The 23,510-nt window shown below is 43.0% G+C and overlaps 1 protein-coding gene across 2 annotated transcripts in view; it reads right to left on the bottom strand.

Moving 5' to 3' along the window:
- LOC147901566 (putative protein phosphatase 2C 4) overlaps nucleotides 1-23,510 on the bottom strand; it is a 78,239-nt gene that overhangs the window by 3,359 nt on the left and 51,370 nt on the right. The window contains exon 3 of one of the 2 annotated variants that reach the window (XM_087374330.1): nucleotides 13,711-13,975. The exons of the other annotated variant lie outside the window; for it this stretch is intronic. Within the exon in view, the coding sequence (XP_087230456.1) occupies nucleotides 13,711-13,975 (265 nt within the window). The remainder of the gene's footprint in view (nucleotides 1-13,710; nucleotides 13,976-23,510) is intronic. 2 annotated transcript variants of the gene reach the window in all.

Here is a 23,510-nt window from a genome sequence, read left to right as displayed (position 1 = left end):
GAAAGCATTTTGCCTCGAAGGATACTGCTACATAGCCTCCCGGATGATTTGGGAGGCAAACTCAAAAATGTCTTGTTGCAAAAGACATTGCATAACAATCATATGTGGCATTCTGCATTGCTGGTTTATGTTTCATGCTCATCAAGCACAAGCCAATCCTGCCCTAGGCGCCCTGCCACATCATCATCTCCCTGCCCTAATCTAACCCTAACTCTGCTCAGCTTCCTCCTCCTTGCAACCGCCTCATATCTGCCTCTATTCTGCCTCCTCTTGCAGCCATTAGCTTCTATTTTCGTCTCCTCCATAGCCAGCCACCTCTTCATCCCTTGCTGTCTCCACGGCTGCTCTCATTCGAGTGTTCAAGACGCTTATTGCTTGCTGGTCGGCACTTACTTCAAGACACGTCTGCACGTGTGCTTCCCCAAGGACATTTTGGAGTATTTTATCACTGAAATTAGGGTTTCTGAGCTGCTGCTGCAGAACTGCGTTCAACAGACCCAATTTTGGAGCTGTTCTGAGGCTTCCAACATATCTACATCAGCCGTTTTTCACTGTGGTGACCTGCTGCAGCACTTTGGAACTGCCTTGCTGAGCCACCCTTCTCTTGATAGATCCTTTGTTGAGATTTTTACTGGATTGCTCAGTGTAGGACAATACAACATCTCTACCTGTCCATCCTGCACCTTTTCTCTAACGAAGTGTTATCAATGTGTAACATGTTTGGTATGGACATTGAACACTGGATTCTTTGTCAATGCAATACAACTCTGATTATAACAAAGAATCTGAATAGAGTAATCTTGAATTAGTAAAATCCATATGCCATCTACTCTGCCACTGTGGATGACCATCCCACAGTGGATTGTCTCTTGCTTCACCAAGAAACCATTACTATTCCAAGAGTAAAACAATAACCTGTAGTTTCCTCCCCCCCCCCCCTGGCCCAAAATCTGAGTCACATGCACACTCAGCATCACATCCTAAGAATTCCCATATAGTAGTCCCATATGCAAGGTATCTTTAGACCTTAAAGTCAATTTTGCACCTTTCCGATGAAAGGATTTTGGCTGAGCCATTGTTGACAACTCCCACTGCATGTGAGATATCAGGTCTAGTGGCAGTAAGTAAGACTGCCCACAAGCTGCCTACAAATAGTGACATCCACATCTCCACCATCATAGCTCTTGGTGTGACTGTAGGTTTGCAATCTTCCATTTTAAACTTCTTGAGCGCTCCATTGCATGCTTCCCTTGTGAGACAAAGATGCTACTTCTTTTTGTTTCACCTCTATCCCAAGAAATAATGCAATCAACCTGGATCTTCCATCTCAAATCTTTGTGCAAGCTTCTCTTTTATAGCTGTAATCAGCTTTTCATTGTTGCCTGTCATGATAAAGTCATCCACATGAAGCACTACTACCACAAAGCTGCCCTGATCTCTAAGCACATAAAGACTTGGATCAGATTTGCTTTTTTTTTTTGGCTTTCAAAGAAACCATCAATCAAAACCTGCTGGCTTTTTCACATATAATTCTTCTTGTAAGTAATCATTTAAGAAGGCTAACCTAACACGCATTTGATGAAGCTTCTAACCATGTTGTGCTGCTAAGGCAGTTACCACTCTCACAGTATTATGTGTTGCTACAATTGCAAAGGATTCAAAATAATCTATCCTTCTTACAGAAAATACCCTTTTACAAAAAGTCTTCTACTTGTCTATGCTGCCATCTACTTTGTAATTCAACGTGTAAAACCATTTGCATCCAACTTTTTGCCTACTGGTAGGTCCACAAGTCCCAAGTGTATTTTTCATAATGGTATTATACTCAGCTTGCATAGCGTCCAACCACTTTTGTAATTTTTGTGCTTTCTTGAAAGTCTAAGGCAATACATAAGTTTTCATTTGTGTTTGCTATATTTTTTGTTGGAATATTCAGCATATCCATATCATCAGTAGGTAAGCCTAGCCTTTGGCTGAGTCCTGACTCTTGGCATTCAGCAGTGTTTACCCTTATTCTACTTATTGTTTTAGCTTCCCAGGACAGTGACAAAGTATTATTGTTGTATTTTCATAGTAATCTCCTCCTACATGATAAAGGACTGATAGTATTTTCACTTTCCTCCTACTCTTCCCTTGGTTCCATCCTAAGTTCTAAATACGACTGTATTGGAAATTCATTATACTGGATTGCGGAAATATGCCAGTGGTTAGCTCTGGCAAGGCGTGATCCTCATTCGCACCCCATTCAGCCGTGCTATTTATGTGCTCTTTCTCTCGTTTATTTGACACTTATACTATCCATGATTTATGGATGTTATGTGGTTTAAATCTTTCAGTTCAAGGTTATTACTTTCATGCATAGATCTTGTATCCAGCCTCACTAGTCATGCATACAACACTACGCTTTTTTGTCCACAATTAATAACGTTGCACTAATTAAAGCCCCATGTAGAAAAGTTTCATTGCCCAAGTATTGCACCGTGCACCATCATCATAGAGCACTCTCCGAGAGAGAGAGAGAGAGAGAGAGAGAGAGAGAGAGAGTGAAACCAGTCAAACACTCATAAAAGACACTGCAAAGTCTTCCAAGCTTCAACTGATGCATTGAAGTTCTTGCCAACAAGGAATATGTTAAAGCCCCATGTAGAAAAGTTTCATTCTGTAGTCATTGCACCATCATCATAGAGCATCATGCAAGAGAGAGAGTGAAAGCAGTCAGCCACAGTTAACCACTCACAAAAGACACATGCACTGTTGCAAAGTCTTCCAAGCTTCAACCGATGCATCAATTCCTAACAACAAGGATAATGCTCTTGATGAAGTTCATGAGAGTATAAGCATATTGGCTCTTCTTATCGTAACTTACAAACATTTTTCAGGCCCATTAATAATACCCTGCGACATTCAAGCTTTGAGAATGTTTTCAAGCTTGAATCTTCAAATAGCTTGGCACTCTCTAGAAGGGGAAATTTATTGGTCTAACTCATCCTACCTTGACTGTTGTATCACACCGACAATGTGAGGCAAACACCTACGCAAACGATTGATAACTTTTAATTAAAATACAACTGAACCCCCAATCTCCCTAGATGAGCCTAGATTGCCACATGTCCATTTTATAAGGCCACACTTAGATGTTCCTTTTCACCCATTCTTGGGATTCCATTTAAGTCATTTGCCCCTAGGCATAATTAGGAACACCTAGGTCTTAGGCCTTTAGACACACCTAAGTTACGCAAAACACCCTCACCAACAACCTTGATATTAAATCCCTTTGACCTTATACATTAAGCATAATACAAATTATATACAATTGTCACCCCTTCAAAGGAAAAATGCCAACTGACCCTTTCAAGGTCATGTTACCTCAGCTTGAGCATAACATTCCTTCCCTCTTCATGCATCAGCATCCTCCATGATGAAATCTGGGAACGCTCTTCGCATCTAGTACACGGATTCCCAAGTTGGCTTAGATAGAGGTAAACCATGCCATGCAACCAACAGCATGGGTATCTTCCATTTGCGTACTTGCATTGTTTCTCGATCCACAATTCTTGTTGGTTTGTGCCTTGCATTATCCCCTCTCTACTGAAAAAAAATAACATGCTCGATTAGTCACCTGTATGCAAAAACCGTTTTAAATGAGAAACATGAAACATTGGGTGCATCTTACAACCCTGTGGTAATTCCCATCTATAGGCTACCTTGCCTATTCTTTTTAGAATTAACCACGGCCCACAATATCAGGGGGACAACTTAGCACACTCTCCTACAATCAAAGGCTTGAAGTGTGAAGAAACTCTGAGAAAAACTTTTTCTCCTTCCTCAAATTCTCTGAAAGATCTATTTTCATCTCCATACATCTTAGCTCTATCCATAGCTTCGTAGATGTCAGCTCTCGCAAAATAATAATAAAGTTCACAACACTCAGCACTTTCTAAGGCATTCCAACCGTAGTTGGATTTCCTTGTCTATAACGATAGTTCAACTGGAGGAATGTTTCCTATCATTATAGATAAACTCTAGTAATGGAGACATTAATTCATGGATGTTGCCTCAAATAATATATATGCTCTTATCATATCCTCTAAAGCTTAGTTGACTATCTCTATCTGACCATCTATTTCAAAATGATCCCCACTACTCATTCCCAACTCCATCCCTAGTCCCTTCATCACTGCAATCCAAATATGATTGGAAAACTTAGCATCCATGTCTAGTACTATAAATCTAGGTAGTCCATGCAGATGAAATATGTAATTTATAAACAGATCTCCCACTTTGAGAGCACTAATAGACTCCTTAGATGAGATGAAATGGGCCATCGCCATCTTGGTAAGACAGTCAACCACCACAAGGATAGAATCATATTCACCTTATGTCATAGGCAGACCATGGAAATACTCTTCCACCTGCCTGATGGTATCTCCAAGGAATATGAAAGGCCAGGTGGCTTCACCCGCTCTGCCTTACTCACTTGACACGAGAAACATCATGTCACATATTCATGAATATGCTTTTTCATCTTTCACCAAAAGAAATCTCGCTTCACGAGATCATATGTCCTCTTGACACCTTGATGTCCCGCACATGGCTATCATAGAACTGTTGAATCACACTCTATCTGAGTCATTTTGACTAGGTATAGCCACTATATTTTAGCATACCATCTGCTATGGTGTATCTTACATAAATTTCATCTTTTTTAGATGTCGGGTCATTTATTTTTCCTAGTTTAGTCATATGAGCCTTAGGCAAAAGGCTCTAGACAAACTCTCCACTTTCTTAGTTTCCATATCTCGGTCATTAGAGCACTCTCTAATACCGTGAAACTCTACATAAAGCGTAACAACGTATCAGCTTCGGTACCAAATCTTCATTTTAAACTCCTACATGAGATATGCCTATCTAGCTTGGTAGCCACTGAAGTCAAGCTATCCACAAAAATACTTCAAAGTATCAAGGTCTACATCCACGTAAAACTCTAAACCATACAAATAATGCCTCCATTCAAAGCATGAATAACAACGTACAACTCCAGTTCATGAGTTGGCCAATTCCACAAAGGGAGAAAGCTTCTTGCTTTCAAAGGCTACTGACCTTTCCTCTTGGAGAAGAACTGCCCCTGCCATAATGCCACTTGCATCAGCTTCTAAGAAAAATGGTTTTCGTGGATAACAATTTTTAACACCGGACTAGAGGTCTCTCTGTTCTTTATGGCGTTGAAACTCTCTTGTTACTTCTGCCCTCACACAAAAGATACTTTCAGCTCAGTCAAAGGCGATACTATATCGAAATACTCTTTGATATGCCTTTGATAAAACTAGACAAATCCTAAGAACGATCGCCATAGATCACATTTAGAGAAGTTGGCCACACTAATATTTCAAGCTACTTTCTTCGGATCCATTTCCACCCCATCAGAAATAATAATGAATCCCGATACTCAAGTTTCACCATGCATAGCACGGTTTTCTTTCTATTCACACATAGACTTGCTTTTCTAAGTGATAATGATCCTCAGTAATACAATTATTGTAAACAAAAATATCGTCATAAAATGTACTATAAACTTCTCGATGTACGAGCATAATAAATCATTCATAGGCATGACGAACATAGCCGGAGCATTGGTAAGCCCAAACAACATTACCAAAACCTCGTAACGTCCAAACCTGCTTCTGAAAGCAGCTTTATGCACATTCTCCACTCTACTCTGAATTTGATAGTAGCCAATCTTAAGATCTATCTTGCTAAAAATTATGGCTCCATGCAATGCATCATTAATCCAAGCCATTGGATACCTGTGCTTAGCAGTGATACTGTTCAATTCTCTATAACCTATAAGGCAACAAAAAATATCATCTTTTTTCTTCTTCAATAACAATGGTGAAGCACAAGGTGAGAAACTGAGTTGAATTTTCCCCAACTTGAGGACATCTTCCAATTGTCTTTGCACCTCAGCTTCTTCAGTAAAGCCTACACTAAAGGGAGGCATATTTACAGTTTCTACTCTCGATTTAAGTTCAATCTTATGTTGAACATTCCGCTCTGAAGGTAACCCAAAAGACAACTTATCCCTAGAACAATCAGAGAAGTCCTCTGCGATCTGATCAACCAACTTGGCCATTTCGGGTAGCCTCAATGCTAGTCAACGGACCACCAATCGACTCTATAGATGCTATACAAAGAAATAAAATTTCTTTCTGAGTTTTTCGAGCTTCCATCACAGAGACTAATAGTCCTTAGTACTGCCCTCCAAGAAGATCCCGCTAGTTGAATATGCGTCTAATCAGCTCTAGGACTTCCTCCATTTCTACATTGCATTCTGAGACTACCATCTCAATCATCCAACCATCCTTGCTCAATGGATAATCTTTCCATAAATGAAGCCGAAGGCATCCAAAGCATAAGTCTTCTCTCCTCGCTTTCTCTTTTTTTTCCAAGGTTAAACAGGATTTCAACCAAGCTTGAACAGACATTGGAATTACTTTCCTCTTGAATCCAACAGTGGTACTTGGTTTAGAAGGAGCCCCAGTCGGCTTTGCCTGCTTGGTTTAGCCACTTGGCTGTGGGAGACCAGACTTTCTAACCCATCTCTTTTATACCCCACTTTTTTCCAGTACTTATGCTGAGTCCCTACCTGCACAAACCCCCTTCGCTTGCCTTTGGCATCTTCATAGTTCAAGGCCATAGCTATCACTTCATCTAGCATGTTCTAATACTAGCCCGAACTTCCATTTTAATACTATCATTTAGTCCAAAAATGAAATCCTTCACTTGCACTGACTAGGGAAAGAGGCTCAAATATCTTTATTGCACATTCCCTAAATTTATCACTATATTCAGCTATTGACAAATACTTCTAACAAAGGTACCTATTCTCATCCCAAACTCGGGATGCTTCGTCAGAAGACAAGAAACGTTTTCTAAATTCTTTCTTGAATCCTTTCTAGGTAGTTGATGCAATTTCATCCTTTTGCTATCTAATCCACCATCTATTCACCAATGCCTCAGTAAATATACAAGTGGCATCGGGGATTTTCCTCATGTCATTTCTAATTTCACAAATGGCGAATGCTTCACCTAGTTTGTGCAACGAACCCTCAATGAAATCCGAGCTAGAGTCTGTCATCCAATCAGAATACTTTTCCAATCTATAATTGACAATATTTTGTATTTTAGCCTTCCTAGGTTTGACCGTACGTATACTAGTTTCAAGCTCCACAGATATCCTTTTTCTTCTTTGGATGGTCTCACAGATATACTTTGAACCATACTTCGAAGTTCGCATTGCCCTACATTGGCTTATAATTGCTGAGTCTAAATTTGTTGTAAGGCATCCTCTAACAAGCAATCCTACCTCACGATGTATGGGCTGCCATAGGGCGCGGCACTTGCTTTGTCAGCCGGATTTCCAAGTATCCACTCGTGAGGCTTCTTCATCAACTTCCATTGCAATTGCTTTCCCTTTTTCCATAAAGTCACAAATCTAAAGCTCGCTTTGGTTTGTTTGGCGGTATTTTTTTTAACACATTATCCAAAGCTGAAATCCCAACTTGCATAAGCTAGATCCAAAATTGCTATGCAAGCATAGACCCAAATATTTGAAACTAATTTAAATCCCCAACTATAAAGCTGTAAGTTCACACCACCTAAAACAAGTACCTTTTCTCTATACTAGGGAATTACCTACAATCTCAAAATAACTGCAAACACCCACAAGCTGCAACTCAAATTTTCAAAATATTTCAAAACTCGACCAAGCTGAAATTGAAAAGAAATAGAGAGTTCCTTGGTCCCAATTTCTCCTGCACAACCTCCAAGTTGCCTTTCCTTGCTTGATAACTCCGGGGTTATATCAGATCGAAGAAACCTCAAGCAACTACTTTTTGTCAGAGACCTTTTATATGTACAAATTGAGCACTAATTGATATGGTACAAGGTCTCGTGCTATAGAACCTCAATGCCTTGTACCAAATTTAAAAAAGATAAGCAATCGCTCAATGCCTTTGTTGTCAGCACCTAGCCCAGCCTGTTGTCCAAAATTCTCCAAGCCCAAAGAGTTCAGTATAGTGTGTTCATCACACTTGCGGATAGTGTCATCGTTCACTTTCCCGTCAATCTTATTTTGCATGCGTGGAAGGTTTTGTGGAAGTTGCCTATCTTCCAAGCGCTATGTCGTCCATCTTGCGTAACATTTAGTTGAGGGAACGTTCGTTCGTCACGAACATAAGCGTAATCATAGGCAATCATATGCTTTCATAAGCAAATATCTTTTCATTCGTTCAAGAGATGAGATTCGATCCCACTGAGCAACCACACTACTATGAATAGTCTCTTCGCCCGTATGTATGCTACACCGTTGAAAGCTTACACTCTACGCCCGTTGAATGCTCTCTGCATCAGCAACTACCGCTTGACGAACCCACTAATGGCTACAAAACCACCTCTCATCTACAAACAATCTCCACGGGAACAAAGATCATGGGCGACTGCTTCCTCTCGAACAAACACCTTTACAAATCATAAATTGGCTCCGATACCAAATGAAAAGGACCAAAGACGAAATCTTGGAAGCAAAATAGGAGAATCACGGGTGGTTTGCAAAAAATTTCTCCCAACCTCGCTCTAAAGCACAAGCTCACGTTTTGAATCTCTCTCATGTTTCATTTTCACGTGTTTTTTCTTTTGTAGAGCCCCCAATCTCCCTAGATGGGCCTAGATTGCCACATGTCCATTTTATAAGGCCACACTTAGATCTTCCTTTTCACCCCTTCTTGGGATTCCATTTATAGTGTTTGTGCTCCTAAGCACAATTCATAATTGGAACACCTAGACCTTAGACGTTTAGACCCACCTAGGCATGCAAATCACCCTCACCAACCACCTTGACATTAAATCCCTTTGGCCTTATACATAAAGCACAATACAAATTATATACAATTGTTGCCCCTCTAAAGGAAAAATGCCAACTGACCCTTTCAAGGTCGTGTTACCTCAAGGAGCTTACACATAACACGTAAGCCCTTCTCTTAATGTGATAGAATAACAAGCTATGAGATGATTACACAAGGGTAGCTCTCGATGATGAGGGTTCAATGTGTAAAACAAGGCCCACATAATGCAATTGGCAATTTGTACTTTTCTTATAGTGCACAAGCTAACATGAGTTTTGAAGGTGCCAGCAAGATGAAGAAGACAACTTTATTGTCGCCAGGGGTCCACATCTAAGCAGTACATTGACTTCCAAATGGTGGTACACGAAGAGCATTTTGTATCACCTTTTCCACCTTTGGAGCAATCTACATTACATGTATTGCTGTTCTACACAACTGTGCATTGATCAAGGTATCTACCCCACTATACATTTGTGTGCACAACAAAATGAATTTTGGTTTGATCTATGCATTGTGTGATTCTTGGGTGTATTATTCTACTGTGGGAGTGCTAGCTGCAGCAAACAATCTCCTTTTGTTATTCTAACAAAAATAATACATGCAAAAGACATGAGAGAAACGCAAACAAAGCAACCTTGCAAATTGGAAGGGACTCTTAAAGGTAGATAAAGTGTTTTTGAGATAAATGATCCGAGAAAGAGGGAGAAGAGCTGACAAAAATAATACGATCAATGAAATCCCATTTTTATGTCGAAAAATTTTGATAAAATTCTGTTACAGGTCTCTACAGGCTGTGTTGCCTGCAAAAAACACCATATAAGGTTATTAGCCTAATTGAAGGTGTTTTGTTTATTTTGAGAGGCTATGAGACCATACTTACCTCACCTGCAAGCATTTTCTTCTAGAGGCGCTTTCTGTACTTTTTGTTATGCAAAAGCACCTCGTATTGAGGGCTTCTGAAGACACGCATTGTTTTGTGTGTCTGAGAGCCAGGTTCATGTAGTTTCACACCCATACTCTAGTGTTTGTTTGACTCTTTGTTCTCACACAGAAGGGAGTTGCTCCAACAGACCTCCTTGCTGCTTTGCAATGCAACGATGGTGAGACAATGTGCCCTGCTGCTCTGAATGAAGCCAATATTGAGGCATTGGATGGATGCCAAGAATCCCAACAATGGGACCCTTAAACAGGGCACAAGGCCTTCCAGATCTGGCTGACCGGATCAAGATTCCAGCCAACCAGCACAGACTAGGCCCACCCAGTCTGTGAATAGGCTGATGTCAGGCAATGTACTTGCAGTATAGCCTATGCTTTAACTGTCTCTGCTCCAACCGTCTACTGCAGACATATTCCTGCTGCTGCCGCCCTTCTTCCTGTTCTGCCGACCAGCTCTAGGCCTCTGCCACAGCCCCCAGTCTGTCCTCTTCCAAAAAAGACTGATCATGCCCATGGAGAGGCTGGCAAACTTGCAGACATGGCTTCCGAATCTGACGAAGAAGATCTGCCCATATGCGCCAAGGATAAAGTAACAATGACAAGGCTGGGGCAAATTGGAGGCCAGCCAAGGGCCCAAGAAAATGGGGGTTAGGGGAACTTCTAGGCCCCCAGAATCCAGTCAGCCTAAGTCTGTCAGGTCAGCTACCTTTAGCATGGTTGTACAAGTGTTTGGGGTGTAACATTTGAAGCGTGTTCGATGCGAGCTACGAGAGAATTTTATTTCTAGGGTGCAAGAACCTAAACATATATATCTTTTGAAGTTGGAAAAACAGGGGAAAGGGGCAGGGAACGATTCACCTGACATGTAGAAAGGATGAGGGGGATGAGAAAGGAGATGAGAGGGGGATGAGACTCCTGATACTGAAAGGGAGCTGAGTCTTGAAAGAGGACAGAGGCAAAGGGCATGTTATAAAGGGCCAACAAGGAGGGCCAACTCTGAAAATGGAGGAGGGCTGAGAGGTAAAGAGGGTGAGAGGTGACTGAGAGAGGGATGCGAGGAGGGCTGAGAATGAAGGAGGTCCCAGGGCTGAGACAGAGCTGACAGAGGGGAAAAGGGGATGAGAGAGGGCTGAGAAGAAGCCAGGGATGAGCAGAGATGAGAGAGGGCTGCGTGAGAGCTGAGAGGGCAAGGGATTGAGAGAGGGCTGCGAGATGCAAGGAGCCAACAGAGTTGTGAGAGAGCCAAGACTCAAGCTCTAGCAGACCCAAGAGCAGAATGCATACTAAGGCCTATGCAACACAACGAAGGTTGTCGTCCGGGTGAGTTTCAGGGGAAACAAACAAATTCAAAAAATTCAAGCACACCTAACGATTCAAAGTGCTCCAGAGTGCTTCAAATGGTACCTTACGATACGGTGCGCACACCAAACCAGCCATGATTTTGACTGTTTAATCTGTGAGCTCTGGGGCAGACCAGCTCCTCCCCTATATAAAGGTCCCACAGGGGGGCTGCAGAGGAAGTTGGTTGGTATGGCATTTACTGAGGCCTCTAACACTCCACTTTGGGAGCACACAGCTGAGTAGTGAGTGACAATTTTGGCAGTAGATCTGAGCATCACACTGAGGTGCCTTGAGCAGCAGGATTGCTGAGACCTATGGCACTTTTGTATGCCAGCTTTGTATGAGTTGATCCATATTTTGGTACAATATACGTTTGGATATATTGTACTGTATGTACTGATTGATGTTCACTGTCTCACATCAACATTGGATCAACATCAGTATTCCCATTCAGTTCAAGACTCGTCCGTCAGTCCTCTGTTCTTCCCTTGTGTGGGAAGTCTACCAAGGTATCGAGTCCTACCATGGTTACATGCCCAGATTCTCCAACAGTCAGATGAGGAGTGCCATTTGCCAACCAAACTACTAACCGAGCAAAGTTCAAGCAATGCCTCCATTGGGGCATATAGGGAGAACAAAATTGTTCTAAGGGAGATACTTAATGTGGCAGTACACGTGGCAGATACTGCATGTGGCGGTACCTGCAGCAGACACTTCAGCAAGGCAGATAATTTTTGACACATTGGTAAACCATCCATTTCTAGAAATCTATAGAAGATTTCTTGTATCAAGGTGAAATTTATGCACACGCTTCAATTTTGTTGGATAGACCCTTCTATAGTCTACCAATATATCTAGCTCTGGAAACCGCCACAAGCTCTTTAAAACGAAGCACTCCAGAGTAGTCACTTTCAGTTTGAAGCCATAACCTACTGCAATTCTCTACTCATATATTCTACTTCTCTTCAATTGTGATTAAGACACTTCAGCTTTCTCTCTCTACGTTGCTTCCTTGCTCCCTCATGATCAAAGATAAGGTCGCTGCCTACTATTAGAGAAAAGGATTGCTTGCTACAGCCAGCCCTAACACAGCTGAATGAAGAAAGGTCCTGAGACCTCACAACAACAACTTTAATGCCTACACACTCCATGTGCTTATAGAGAACACTTTAGATATGGACACAATACACACAAACATGCAACCAAACAAATCCCATAAAATGAGGTCATGTCCAAGTAAAAAGTATAGCCAAAACTGTGACAACACCTTCCGCAAACATGTGCTGAGGTAAGCAACCAAGAACAGGCTCAGTTTCTGCTGTAAACACCTCATAGATTACCGTGTGCCCCTAACGGACTTCACTAGCTGCTCTAGGGTGAGCACTCCTACAAAAGTATGCTCTGATGTGTGCTGCAGACAAAAGCTCCCTCTCATGCAGTCCTGCTGCTCTCCTACACCTGTGGGTCTGCACCTAGGTCTGCTTTAAATGTCATAGACTTGGGCCCTGCTCACCTTCCTGTGTACTACACTGTGGCTCTTCTACGACAGTGCAGATATGCCTCTGTGTGGGCTCCCTGGAACATCCAGAGATTGGGCAGATTGAACTGCTTGCTAATGAGAATGAACTGCGGAGTGTGCCCACAATGGGCCTTTATATAGGGCACCACTATGGCCCCCCTATATTGGCTGACCAGTACCGACAGACTGGCCGACCTGTCAGTCTGCCAGCCGACCCAGTCTCTAGGGTTCCAGGTCAGCGGACCTGCTTCCTGGCCTATTTAAGGCCTCTGTACATGCACAGCCTCTGGCCCTTTCTTGTATGCAGGTCTGCTGCTCCAGCACCTGTACTACGACCAGTTCTGATCCTTTGCAGGCCTGTCCTGCTGTTCTAGGTGCCTGCTGCTGCTATCTGCAGACTTCCGTCTGCTGTACTACTACAGAAGGCTCTGCAGTCAGCCATACTTCTGCATTAACATCTTCAATACCTCTTGTTGTACAAGCCCAGGTACCTTCATACTGTTGATCTAGCAGTAGATCTATGTGCTGCCCATGTGGCAGCAAATCTCTCTCCGTCTAGTACATTGAGTCATCCTCCCCCATGTCCTCATATGGGTGCTCACACGTGGGGAGGTGACCCTCATATTCCAATACCCACTGCCTCGTCTTTTTCTCTAAACATAAGAAATTCAGATTAGTCCAAACACTCAAGCTAGGAAGTACGAAAACATGAGAAAATCAGATTGGTCCAAACACTTGAGCATCTTCTCTAGGAAGTACCAACCCGTATACAAGATAAAAATCCTTTCATGCAACCAAAATTTTGCTCCTTCAATGCACATCTAAAAGTATAATGCATAGATTACAGACACATGACACTGAAGCAGAGCAGTGAATTGTAACTCGAAATATGTTCCATAAAGTACTTTAAAGTCTCCAATGTCTGTTGGAATTAAGGCCATTTGGCATTCAACCATACTACTTCCACTAGGACGCACTGCAAAGCCACGACCACTAACTGTACTGTAGACATACCAGCTTTCTTTGCAGCTCGAAAAAGAAGCTCTTCAATGAGATGCTGAGCAGGATCACCATCAGGATATTTCTCCATGAACCACTCTACATGAGAAACTACTTCCTCATTGGTGAGATACTGGTACAAACCATCAGAAGAGAGCACCAAGAAACGGTCACTAGGACCAAGCATATGATGATGAAGGGCAGGTGTGCACGAGACATAAGGAGCTGTGCCAACATAGTCAACACGGAACATTTCAAGTAGAGCATTGTTCCATCTTGGCTGCATTTTTCAAACAGAAAATTTGAGCTCAGATATATAGTGAGCAAAACATGCATGGAACTTTTATATAACATTACTAACCCAAATAGTTCCATAAAATTCGTTAAGAAAGTAAAAAAGCAAAAGGGCATATATGCACACTACTGTCTCTAAGGCACCAATGTCTTTATTATCCTCCCAACTCGCTAGACAAGCTGGAAAGACAAAGTGTCAAAGACAGCATCAAAGGCAGCAAGACAAGCTGCTCAGAAAGTAAAGTGTGAGTGTGTGTGTGAGCGTGAGTGTGAGTGAGAGAAAGAGATTGAGAGCTATAGTCCTTCTACATCTATGCTAGGAGGAAAGGAGGAGTGGAAGTAAAAAGGCTTCGTTTCACGTGTGTGTGTGTGTGTGTGCGCGCGCGTGCGCTTGCGTGCATTGGTGAAAGGTGTTTGCTTGTCCATTGGCCTTGCAGGAACCCAGATGCTCTTATTTTATTTCCTCCAAAGAGATTCACTTTGTGGGTGATGTGCATCATGTCATGACAAGAGAAATCACTAATCCATGATTACTAGACATTATATATTATACGCCAATGGTGAAACATGTATTTGTATTTATGCTAGACACCGACCGATTTGTTATGGCGGTGGATCATCTCAGTAGATAGGACTAGTCGAGCTGGCGCCACCGCTTCAGACGCCATCGAAATTGGACATGTGATACTCATTTTATTAATAAAATATGCACACACGTGTCTAGGTCCTAGGGGCAATAGGAAGGGAAGGGTGCATTAAGGTGCATTGAATGGTAGATGCATGGGTCATAGGCTAAGGGTAGGTGTAAATGGGAAGATGGAACTTGAGTGATCTCAAGGGACATTAATGAAAGGGTATCACCCTTTCATTGTGACTCTCACATAGCATTCTCTATTCACCTTGCATTCATGCGACATCTCTCCCACCTTGTTGGGTGTTGGAAGCAATGGAAGCTCAAAAATGAAGAAAAACGAGATGTTGTAATAGATTGCTGTAAAACTGAAGTGTGGAGGCTCAAGGGAGAGCCAACATAACAAAACCCTAGGGCTAACTGCCCTAACTGGACTAAGAACTGACCTAGATGGTACATAAACTAGCTGTACCAATAGTCCTGACTGACTATAACTAGGCCTACAAGGCTCATACCAAGGTATAAGTGGCATCTATGGATAGCCCATGAGATAGCCTACAAACCCTCCTCCATGGTATGGGCTGAAGTATCCTAGATATGGCTCAGGATACCTAAATATCTAGTGTCATGGTTGCACATGTTTGTCCCGTAGGATATAGCAACCTATGACTGTACAGAGTACAACAGATCAAGTTACAAAAGGGAGTAAGTTTAAAGCTTGCCGAAAAGCCTCAAACTTAGGTCGAGGTAAAGCCTTCGTAAAAAGATCTGCCAAGTTGTCTTCAGTGGGAACATAAGACAACTCAATATCACCTACTGATAATCGCTCTCTGACATAGTGATAGTGAACCTCAATGTGCTTTGTGCGAGCATGGAAAACTGCATTCTGTCGACAGCCAAAGCACTCTGACTATCAGTGAAGATGACGGTAGGAGCAGTCTGACATGCACAAAGATCTACAAGTAGCTTCCAAAGCCAAACACACTCCACCATAGCTGTAAAAGCCACTCTGTACTCAGCTTCACAGCTAAAAGTAGCAATTGTACTCTGCTTCTTGTTGAACCAACAAACACATGAAGTACCAAGCATAAAACAGTTGCCACTATGTGACACACGAGTGTCAGAACAACTAGCCCAATCACTATCAGTGAATCCATGCATGACAAGTGAAGTATCAGCCCCATAAAGAAGGCCTAAATGCTGAGTGCCTTTAAGATATCTGAAAACACGCTTCACGGCATGCCAATGGTGCATAGATGGTGGGTTGTGCATATATCTACTCAACTGTGAGACAGCATACTGTAGATCAGGTCTCATATGGCATAGGTAAATCAAAAAACCAACTACCTGCTGATAGAGAGTGACATCACATGTACCGCTGCCATCCTCAGAAGAGAAGTGCAAACCAGTCTCTAATGGTGTGGACACTGGCTTGCAATCTTCAAACTGAAAACGCTGCAAAAGCTGTCCAATGTACTTGGATTGCAACATCAAGATGCCTGCCTCATTGCCCAGATAGTAGTGCAGAGGACCAAGATCAGACATAGCAAATGTCTAATGTAAATCAATTTTAAAATCTGCAATTTGCTGAGCATGTGTCCCAGTTACAAATATGTCATCCACATAAAGGACTAAAATCAGCAAATCTGTCCCACGCTTGTGGATGTAAAGGGTAGCCTCTGTAGGGCTGTTCTGAAAGCCAAGGGTGAGCAAATGAGAATGAATTCTCGAATACCAAGCCCAAGGTGCCTGCTTCAATCCATGTTTTCAAGCGGCATACCTTGCTTTCAGAACCTTCAACCTCAAAGCCAGGAGGTTGGAAAACATAAACCTCTTCCTGCAAATGCCCATGAAGGAAAGCTGTCTTAATATCAAGTTGATGTATCTGCCAATGAAAGTGGGCAGCAAAGACAATAACAATGCGAATGGTAGTGATCCTGGAAGTGGGAGCAAAGGTCTCCTCAAAGTCAATGCCATGCTACTAAGCATAGCTCTTAGAAACAAGACGGGCTTTGTAACGGTCCACTGAACCATCAGCTTTCCGTTTGATCTTGTAAACCCACTTAGTTCCAATGGCATTCTTGCCATAAGGCAAATAACACAACTCCCAAGTGTCATTCTAATGGATAGAATCCAATTCAGCTTGCATGGCCTTCATCCAACAATCATTCTGAAAGGCATCTTGATGACATAATGGCTCTTCATTGCATGCTGTAGCAACCAAAGCATAAGCAAAAAAACTAGCATGCTCATTGCATGCTGTAGCAACCAAAGCATAAGCAACAAAACTAGCATGCTCTTTCCAGACAGCTGCTCTCGTACAAGCTAGCAGAGGAGTGTCTTGTTTGCTGTCTTTAAATGTGTCAAGGAGCCAATGGGGTACCTTCTTAGGCTCCTGAATTTCTGTTCTTTCCTGGTCAAGAGCCCGATGCAAATGATATTGATCAATGATAGGCATATCAGGCTGAATTTCTGCATGCACATGTGATTGCGAATGACCAATAGATGGAGGAGGGACAACCTTAGATGGAACATCATCCCGAGCATCGGATGCAAAACAAAGGCATCAAGCTGTCAAATATGTCTGGGGCATCAACAACGGGCTGTTTTTGACAGTCCAGCAAAGGCATAGTGGAAGATTCATCAAACACAACATCCCGACTGACAAAACACTTGCCCGTGCGGGGCTGATATAGCTTATAGCCCCTGCTCTTAAACTGCATTACAGCTTTATCATCCAACTTAGTACGTCTCTGTGAAGGCACATGAGCATAAGCTAAGCATCTAAAAGTCCTCATGTGGGAAAGGCGAGGCTTACGACCCATCCAAGCCTCATAAGGTGTGATAGTCTGCAATGCCTTTGTAGGACATCTATTCAAGATGTAATTTGCACACATGACCGCATCCAACCACAACTTATTAGCCAAATGTTTGCCTTTCAACATGCATCTGGCCATTTCCATCACTGATCTATTCTTCCGCTCAGCCATGGGATTAAGGAGTATAAGGCACCGTGCATCGATGATTAATGCTACGAGAAGCCAAAAAAACAGCAAACTCCTTCAACGTGTATTCACCCCCCCTATCTGTATTAATGTGAGCAATGTGCAGCCCACTCTCATTCTCAGACAAGGCAATAAAGTGCTTGAAGCATAAAGAAACATCAGACTTGGATTTCAATGCGAAAATCCAAGTGTACCCCGTGAAATCATCAATAAAAGTAACAAAATAGTAGAACCCCCCAAGAGCTGCAACCCTCATGGGTCCACAAACATAACTATGAACCAGATAAAGCTTACGTGAAGCACCAACTCTCCCATCCTTGGGAAACGCAGCGCGGTGCATCTTACCAAGTAAGCATGGTTCACAAACAAGTTTGGAAGGCATATGCAATTTGGGAAGATCCACAACCATATCTTCCTTATATAACTTCACCAGGGCTCCAAAATTGAGGTGTCCAAACCTCTCATGCCACAAATGAGTATCTGCCATGGTAGAATCAATAGCAAAGGCATGTGCATCAGCAAGTGCAGCATCATCATCTGAACATCTGTCATAAGCATCAAGTCTGTAAAGACCGCTAGACAATGTGCCAATCAAAACCAAGGTAAAAGCATGTGTAACATCATACACTGCACACCTCACACCATCAAAAATAACCTGAAAGCCACATGTAGCAATGGCTGAAATAGAAATGAGGTTCTTACGAATGCCTGGAACATAAAGCACATTCTCTAGAGTGACAATACCACCAAAGATAGAAGTAAGAACAACTTGCCCAATACCTTTCACGGTATATGATGCATTATTGGCACATGTGACACTACCCCTCTTAGATGTAAGCTCCAATGAGCTGAATAACTTCCTGCAGGAAGTGATGTGCTTGCTAGCACCACTATCAAAATACCAGGCATCACGAACATCTGAAACTGCCATACAAGCATCATGAACATCAGGATTATATTGACATGTAACCAAGAAAGCCAATGGTGTTGTGCGAAATTAGCGGACTCATGTCGATCTTTTGCACTAGAAGAGCCAGATACTGCAAGACCAGATTCTTTCTTTTTCTTTTCAGATGCTATGCGCTTCCTGCAATAATTACATTCTGATACTGCAAGACCAGAAATATCATGCCTAGGTTTCCTACAATAATTACATCTCTTCTTCTTTTTGTTATCCCCTGAAGAAGAGGCACCATGTGAATGATCAGCATGGGAATGAGAAAGCTTTCCAGCTGAAACCTTACCTTTACCTTTTTGTTTGTGATGGGCAGCAAATGCTTGATCACTAGCCATAGTAGCATTGCGATTCACACGACTTTGCTCCTCCTGAAGAAGAAGAGCAACAAGTTGGTCAAATGAGAAATGATTGGCATCACCCCCTGCAACCAACCTCAATGTAGTAGCAAAGCCTTGATATGAATCAAGCAACCCATCAAGGGTATTAGAAACCAGCTGAGAATCAAGCATAATCTCATCAATGTTGGCCAACTGCTCTTTCAAATCCTTCACATTAGTGAGATAGGCATCCATGTTACCACCCTCATCAAGCTTTAAATCTTTCAACTGCCTGCGGAGATAGGCAACCCCTGCCTCATTCCGCACCTGATACAAAGATGCAAGCTGATCCCATGCTTGCTTAGCTATCTTGCAAGACTGAATATGAGGGATAATAACCCGTTTCACTGAAAGAGCAATCAAGGCATGTGCTTGCTTTGGCATCACGACCATCCCACTGAATTTGCTCCTGTGTAGGAGGCAAAGCACCTGGAGCAGGAGGTGCAAGAGTCTTGGCTGTAGCAGTAGAACCATCACCTGAAGACCCATCACCTAAAGAAGCAGAGGCTGCAGGTGTAGCACTAGTAACAATGCGCGTAGGCCTAGCCTCAGACACCTGAAACAATATGCCATAGATTCTTGGCAACCAAAACATGTCCCATCATGTATGACCACATGGGGTAATTGGTGCCATCAAGCTTGTCATCGACCCCAATTAGCCCAAACAAATCATCTTTGCCACTAGACATGGTGCTGAAATACAAGGCAAATGCACCAACTCGCAAAGCAAATGAGAGAAAGGCAACCTCTCAGAATCAAGTGCCAAAAATCTGCCCAAGCTTCAAAGCTTATGTCTACAAAAGACTATGCTGTCCCAAGGTGTACTGTTGCAAGAAAAATCCCCAAAGGCAACACGAGGCCTTCCCAAAGGCAACACGAGGCCTTCCAAGGCAACACGAGGCCTTTCCAAAGTGCAAATGAAGCAAAAATTGAAAAAAGCCAATGCAACAAGGGCTGAACCAATGATGTATAGCAGTGACAGGCTCTGAAAACGAGCAAATGAGGGCTGGAAATGAGAATTACAGCAAAAGAAGTGCTCCCACGAGGAAGAGAGCACGTAGAAATGGAGAGAAAAAGATCCAATGGAAAGAAGCTCGCAGCCCGAGGCAAAGGGATGCCAAATCAGGAGGGAGGGGCTCAAAGAGAAGTCTCCGGATCAATTCAGCAGCTCCAAAATGGCTCCAAACGCCGGCAAGCAGCTCGAGGCAGCTCCGAAATGCTGAGAAACCTTCAATATAACTGGCACACACCCCGACGCAGCTCCGTACAGAATTCTGATAGTTGTACGGATTTCTGACAGCTGTACGGATTTCTATCAGGTGTACAGATTTACGGAATTTTTGACATGTCCGTACAGCTGTACAGAATTTCTATCAGGTCTGTACAGTGTGTACGGAATTCCCTACAGTTAGGTTTTTGCTGCAGAAAAGTGCTCAGATTTGCTCCAAAATGCATCTCCTTCGTAGTAGCTGCTCCAAAACGCGATCTTCTCGCGTCAAAATGAGATCTTTCGCAACAAAATTGCTTGGAAAGGTCTCAAACACTCGTGGGAGTGTGAAAACCAGTAAGACTAGCAAGAATGAGGGCTCCAAAGGCTGCCAAACAGCTTGGGAAAGCTGTCAATGGCTGAGGGAATGGATTCCCGACCTACTCTGGAAGCAATGGAAGCTCAAAAATGGAAGCACAATGGAGAAAAACGAGATGTTGTAATAGATTGCTGCAAAACTTAAGTGTGGAGGCTCAAGGGAGAGCCAACATAACAAAACCCTAGGGCTAACTGCCCTAACTGGAGTAAGTGTCCTAACTGACCTAGATGGATCATGGTACATAAACTAGCTGTACCAATAGTCCTAACTGACTATAACTAGGCCTACACACCTTGCATGTAGGTCGAAAATAGAAACAAGTACTCTCACGAGGGCGCTCTTCCCCATTGGAGGCCAATAAGCATTCAAATTCTGCATGCATTGCACACATTTGCATTATCGAGAAGGCTAGTTCTTCACATTTGGTATCAGAGCATCGACGATCCACTATCGAGACGGAAAGAGAAGAAGAAGCGAGCACGAGGGAGGGCGCAAGCATGCGGGACAGCAACCAAGGCCGAAGGGAGCCGAACGAGAAGGTGACGCACAGAGGAAAGTGCCGCGGAAGGCGTAACCTGGGAGTGCCGCTAAAAGACATGTGCGCTGAGAACTGGACCAAAGTCAACGTGCGCGAAACCCCGCACGAAACCCCGAAGAACCCAATGCGAAACAAGCCCCGCGCGGGAAGGCAAAAGGCTGATGGATGCAAAAAAATGCAAGAAAACAGGGCCGTCAGACTCTGAAATTTAATCAGGTGAATGCAGGGAAAAGAGGGCTGCCAGGCCCCGGAAGTTTGAAGGCAGGCTTGAATTTGGAACTTTGATTTTTTTGGTCTTTGGACAGGGAAAGGGGTGAACCCCCCCCCTCCCCGTGCGAATAGATCCTTAAAACCCTTAAACCGTGGGGAAAAGACACCCCCCCCCATTCTCCCCAACGGAAAGTCGGATTGGAACAAGATTTTAAGGGGGTGATCCACCCACCAAGCACCCCCTATAAAGGTATTTAAAGCTCCAATCCACTCAAAATAAGTAGCCCAAATGGAGCGCACCAGTTTACAGCAGAGATAAGAAAAGAAAAGCCTAAAAGAGAAGCAAGAAGAGGTCAGAAGAGGTCATTTGAAGTGGTTTATCGACACAAGGAAAGCGGGAGTCGGATAAGTACCACCAACTCTACAACATTTGACTTTTGCTGTAAAATAAACCCCTTTTCCAAAATTACAGCGAGTCATTTTCTCTCTTGTATTACTAAAAGGAAAGAAATGAAAGGAAAAGGAATATTTAATAATGAACTTGTCCTTTTTCCTCCACTACCAAAAGGAGATAGGGAGAGAACACCATCACCTCCTCCTAAAGAGGATAATGTAGATGAGAGTTACACACATATTGAGTATGATCGTGTACAACGTCTAATAGGATGAATAGGGCTGAAATAGAAGAGTTGGAAAAAGAGATTGAAGGTCTATAGTTTCTATAGACTAAGTAGCTCTCCATCGCAAAATCATCTATAGCCAAGCTCTACCTAGTTCAATGAAAAATTTGGGTGAGAGAATCGTTTTAATGCTGACCAGTTTGTTGAGAATATGTTTCATCTTATTGAGCAGGTTACTATAAAGAGATTTCCGCACTTTGGTATTTAGAAGAGAATTCTGAGTATAAATAGATATTGAAGAGGCATTGTCACGAGAACATGAAATTATGGGACTTTTGATTTGCGACTCCCGTAATTTGCGCGTGACAGCCTTGAGCCTCTGGGGCGCGAGGATCCGGCCATGGGGCGGGACTTGGGGAATTAAAATTCCTAGTGGGCTCTTGGAAATAGTATATGTGCGCCCAATTACTAGGCAATTAATTCCTAGGGCCAAAGTGTGCAACAGAGGGGCCAAAAGAGTGGTGTAATTAAAAATTTTCTATCTTTAGCACAGGACTACAAAAAGGGCCCAGAGCTCTTATTTTGGGTTCAGTTGGCCAAATCGGTTCCAGAAGGAGCTAGATCATCAATTGTGAGCTGCTAGAGCAAAATCGCATATTACCAAGAGCTTCCGGAGCTTGCCAGAGGAAATCGTCACCAACCAAAGCCTGTACCAATGCATCCAGGGCCTGCCACAGGAAAACGCACCAGATCCAAAGCCTGTTGCAGATTGCGATTTCTACCAGTGGTATTTGCTGCAAATTGCGATCTAGTTTCCAAGTCCTCTGGACTATGTCAGGTGACTGTGTCCTGTTATGGTACTGTTTCTGGGTATTTCCCGGGTGCTACAGAAATTGTGATCTATTTTCAGGAGTTTCCAGGCTGTCTAGGCTGTCCTAGGGAAATTGTGATTCCGTTTTCGAGCTCTCCAAGCTGTGCAGGAAGATTGCGATTTGATTCTGGAAACTTCTGAGCTGTGCCAGCTGATTTTGGTAACTTTCCAGGCATGGGTGTTCGTTTCTAGCTACTTTTGGAGCTGTGTCAGAGCAGAATCAGCTTATCTCCGCAAGATCTAGGGTTTTTCAGCCAGGGTAACCTTTCTTCTGTGGATTCTAGGTAGAAGAAGGCTTGTCTTTGCCTGCTTTTGCCGTTCCTTGATTGGTTGCTGGCTTTCTCGAAGAAGGGTTGATTTATGTTGTTGGGCAGTGGCCAGGGTAGAAGAAGACTTGTCTTTGCCTGCTTTTGCCGTTCCCTGATTGGTTGTTGGCTAGTTATTACGTTTGGGTTTCTTTCCTCTCGAAGAAGGGTTGATTTATGATGTTGGGCAGTGGCCAGGGAAGCTATAGATTGAGGCAACCCGTTGGGAAGTGTTTGGTTGTTTGATTGCACCAGAGTTCAACTATTGAGGGCTTTGTCTTGCAGTTGTTCAGCCGTGTTTGGCTGGTTGAGCACTTGGGTTGTGCGATTGCAGGAGTGGCTCAGACAATGGATGCTATTGGGGTCTTTGTTGCATGCTTTGGTTGGATGAGGATACAGGATTGTCTAGTGATTGGATGT

This window comes from Dipteris shenzhenensis, chromosome 5 (genome assembly GCF_047967505.1).
Source record: "Dipteris shenzhenensis isolate YYH24624 ecotype China chromosome 5, Dip_SZ_1.0, whole genome shotgun sequence".
Classification (NCBI taxonomy): Eukaryota; Viridiplantae; Streptophyta; class Polypodiopsida; order Gleicheniales; family Dipteridaceae; genus Dipteris; species Dipteris shenzhenensis.
Note: the sequence above shows the minus strand (reverse complement) of the source record. Positions and strands in the feature narration are given on the sequence as shown.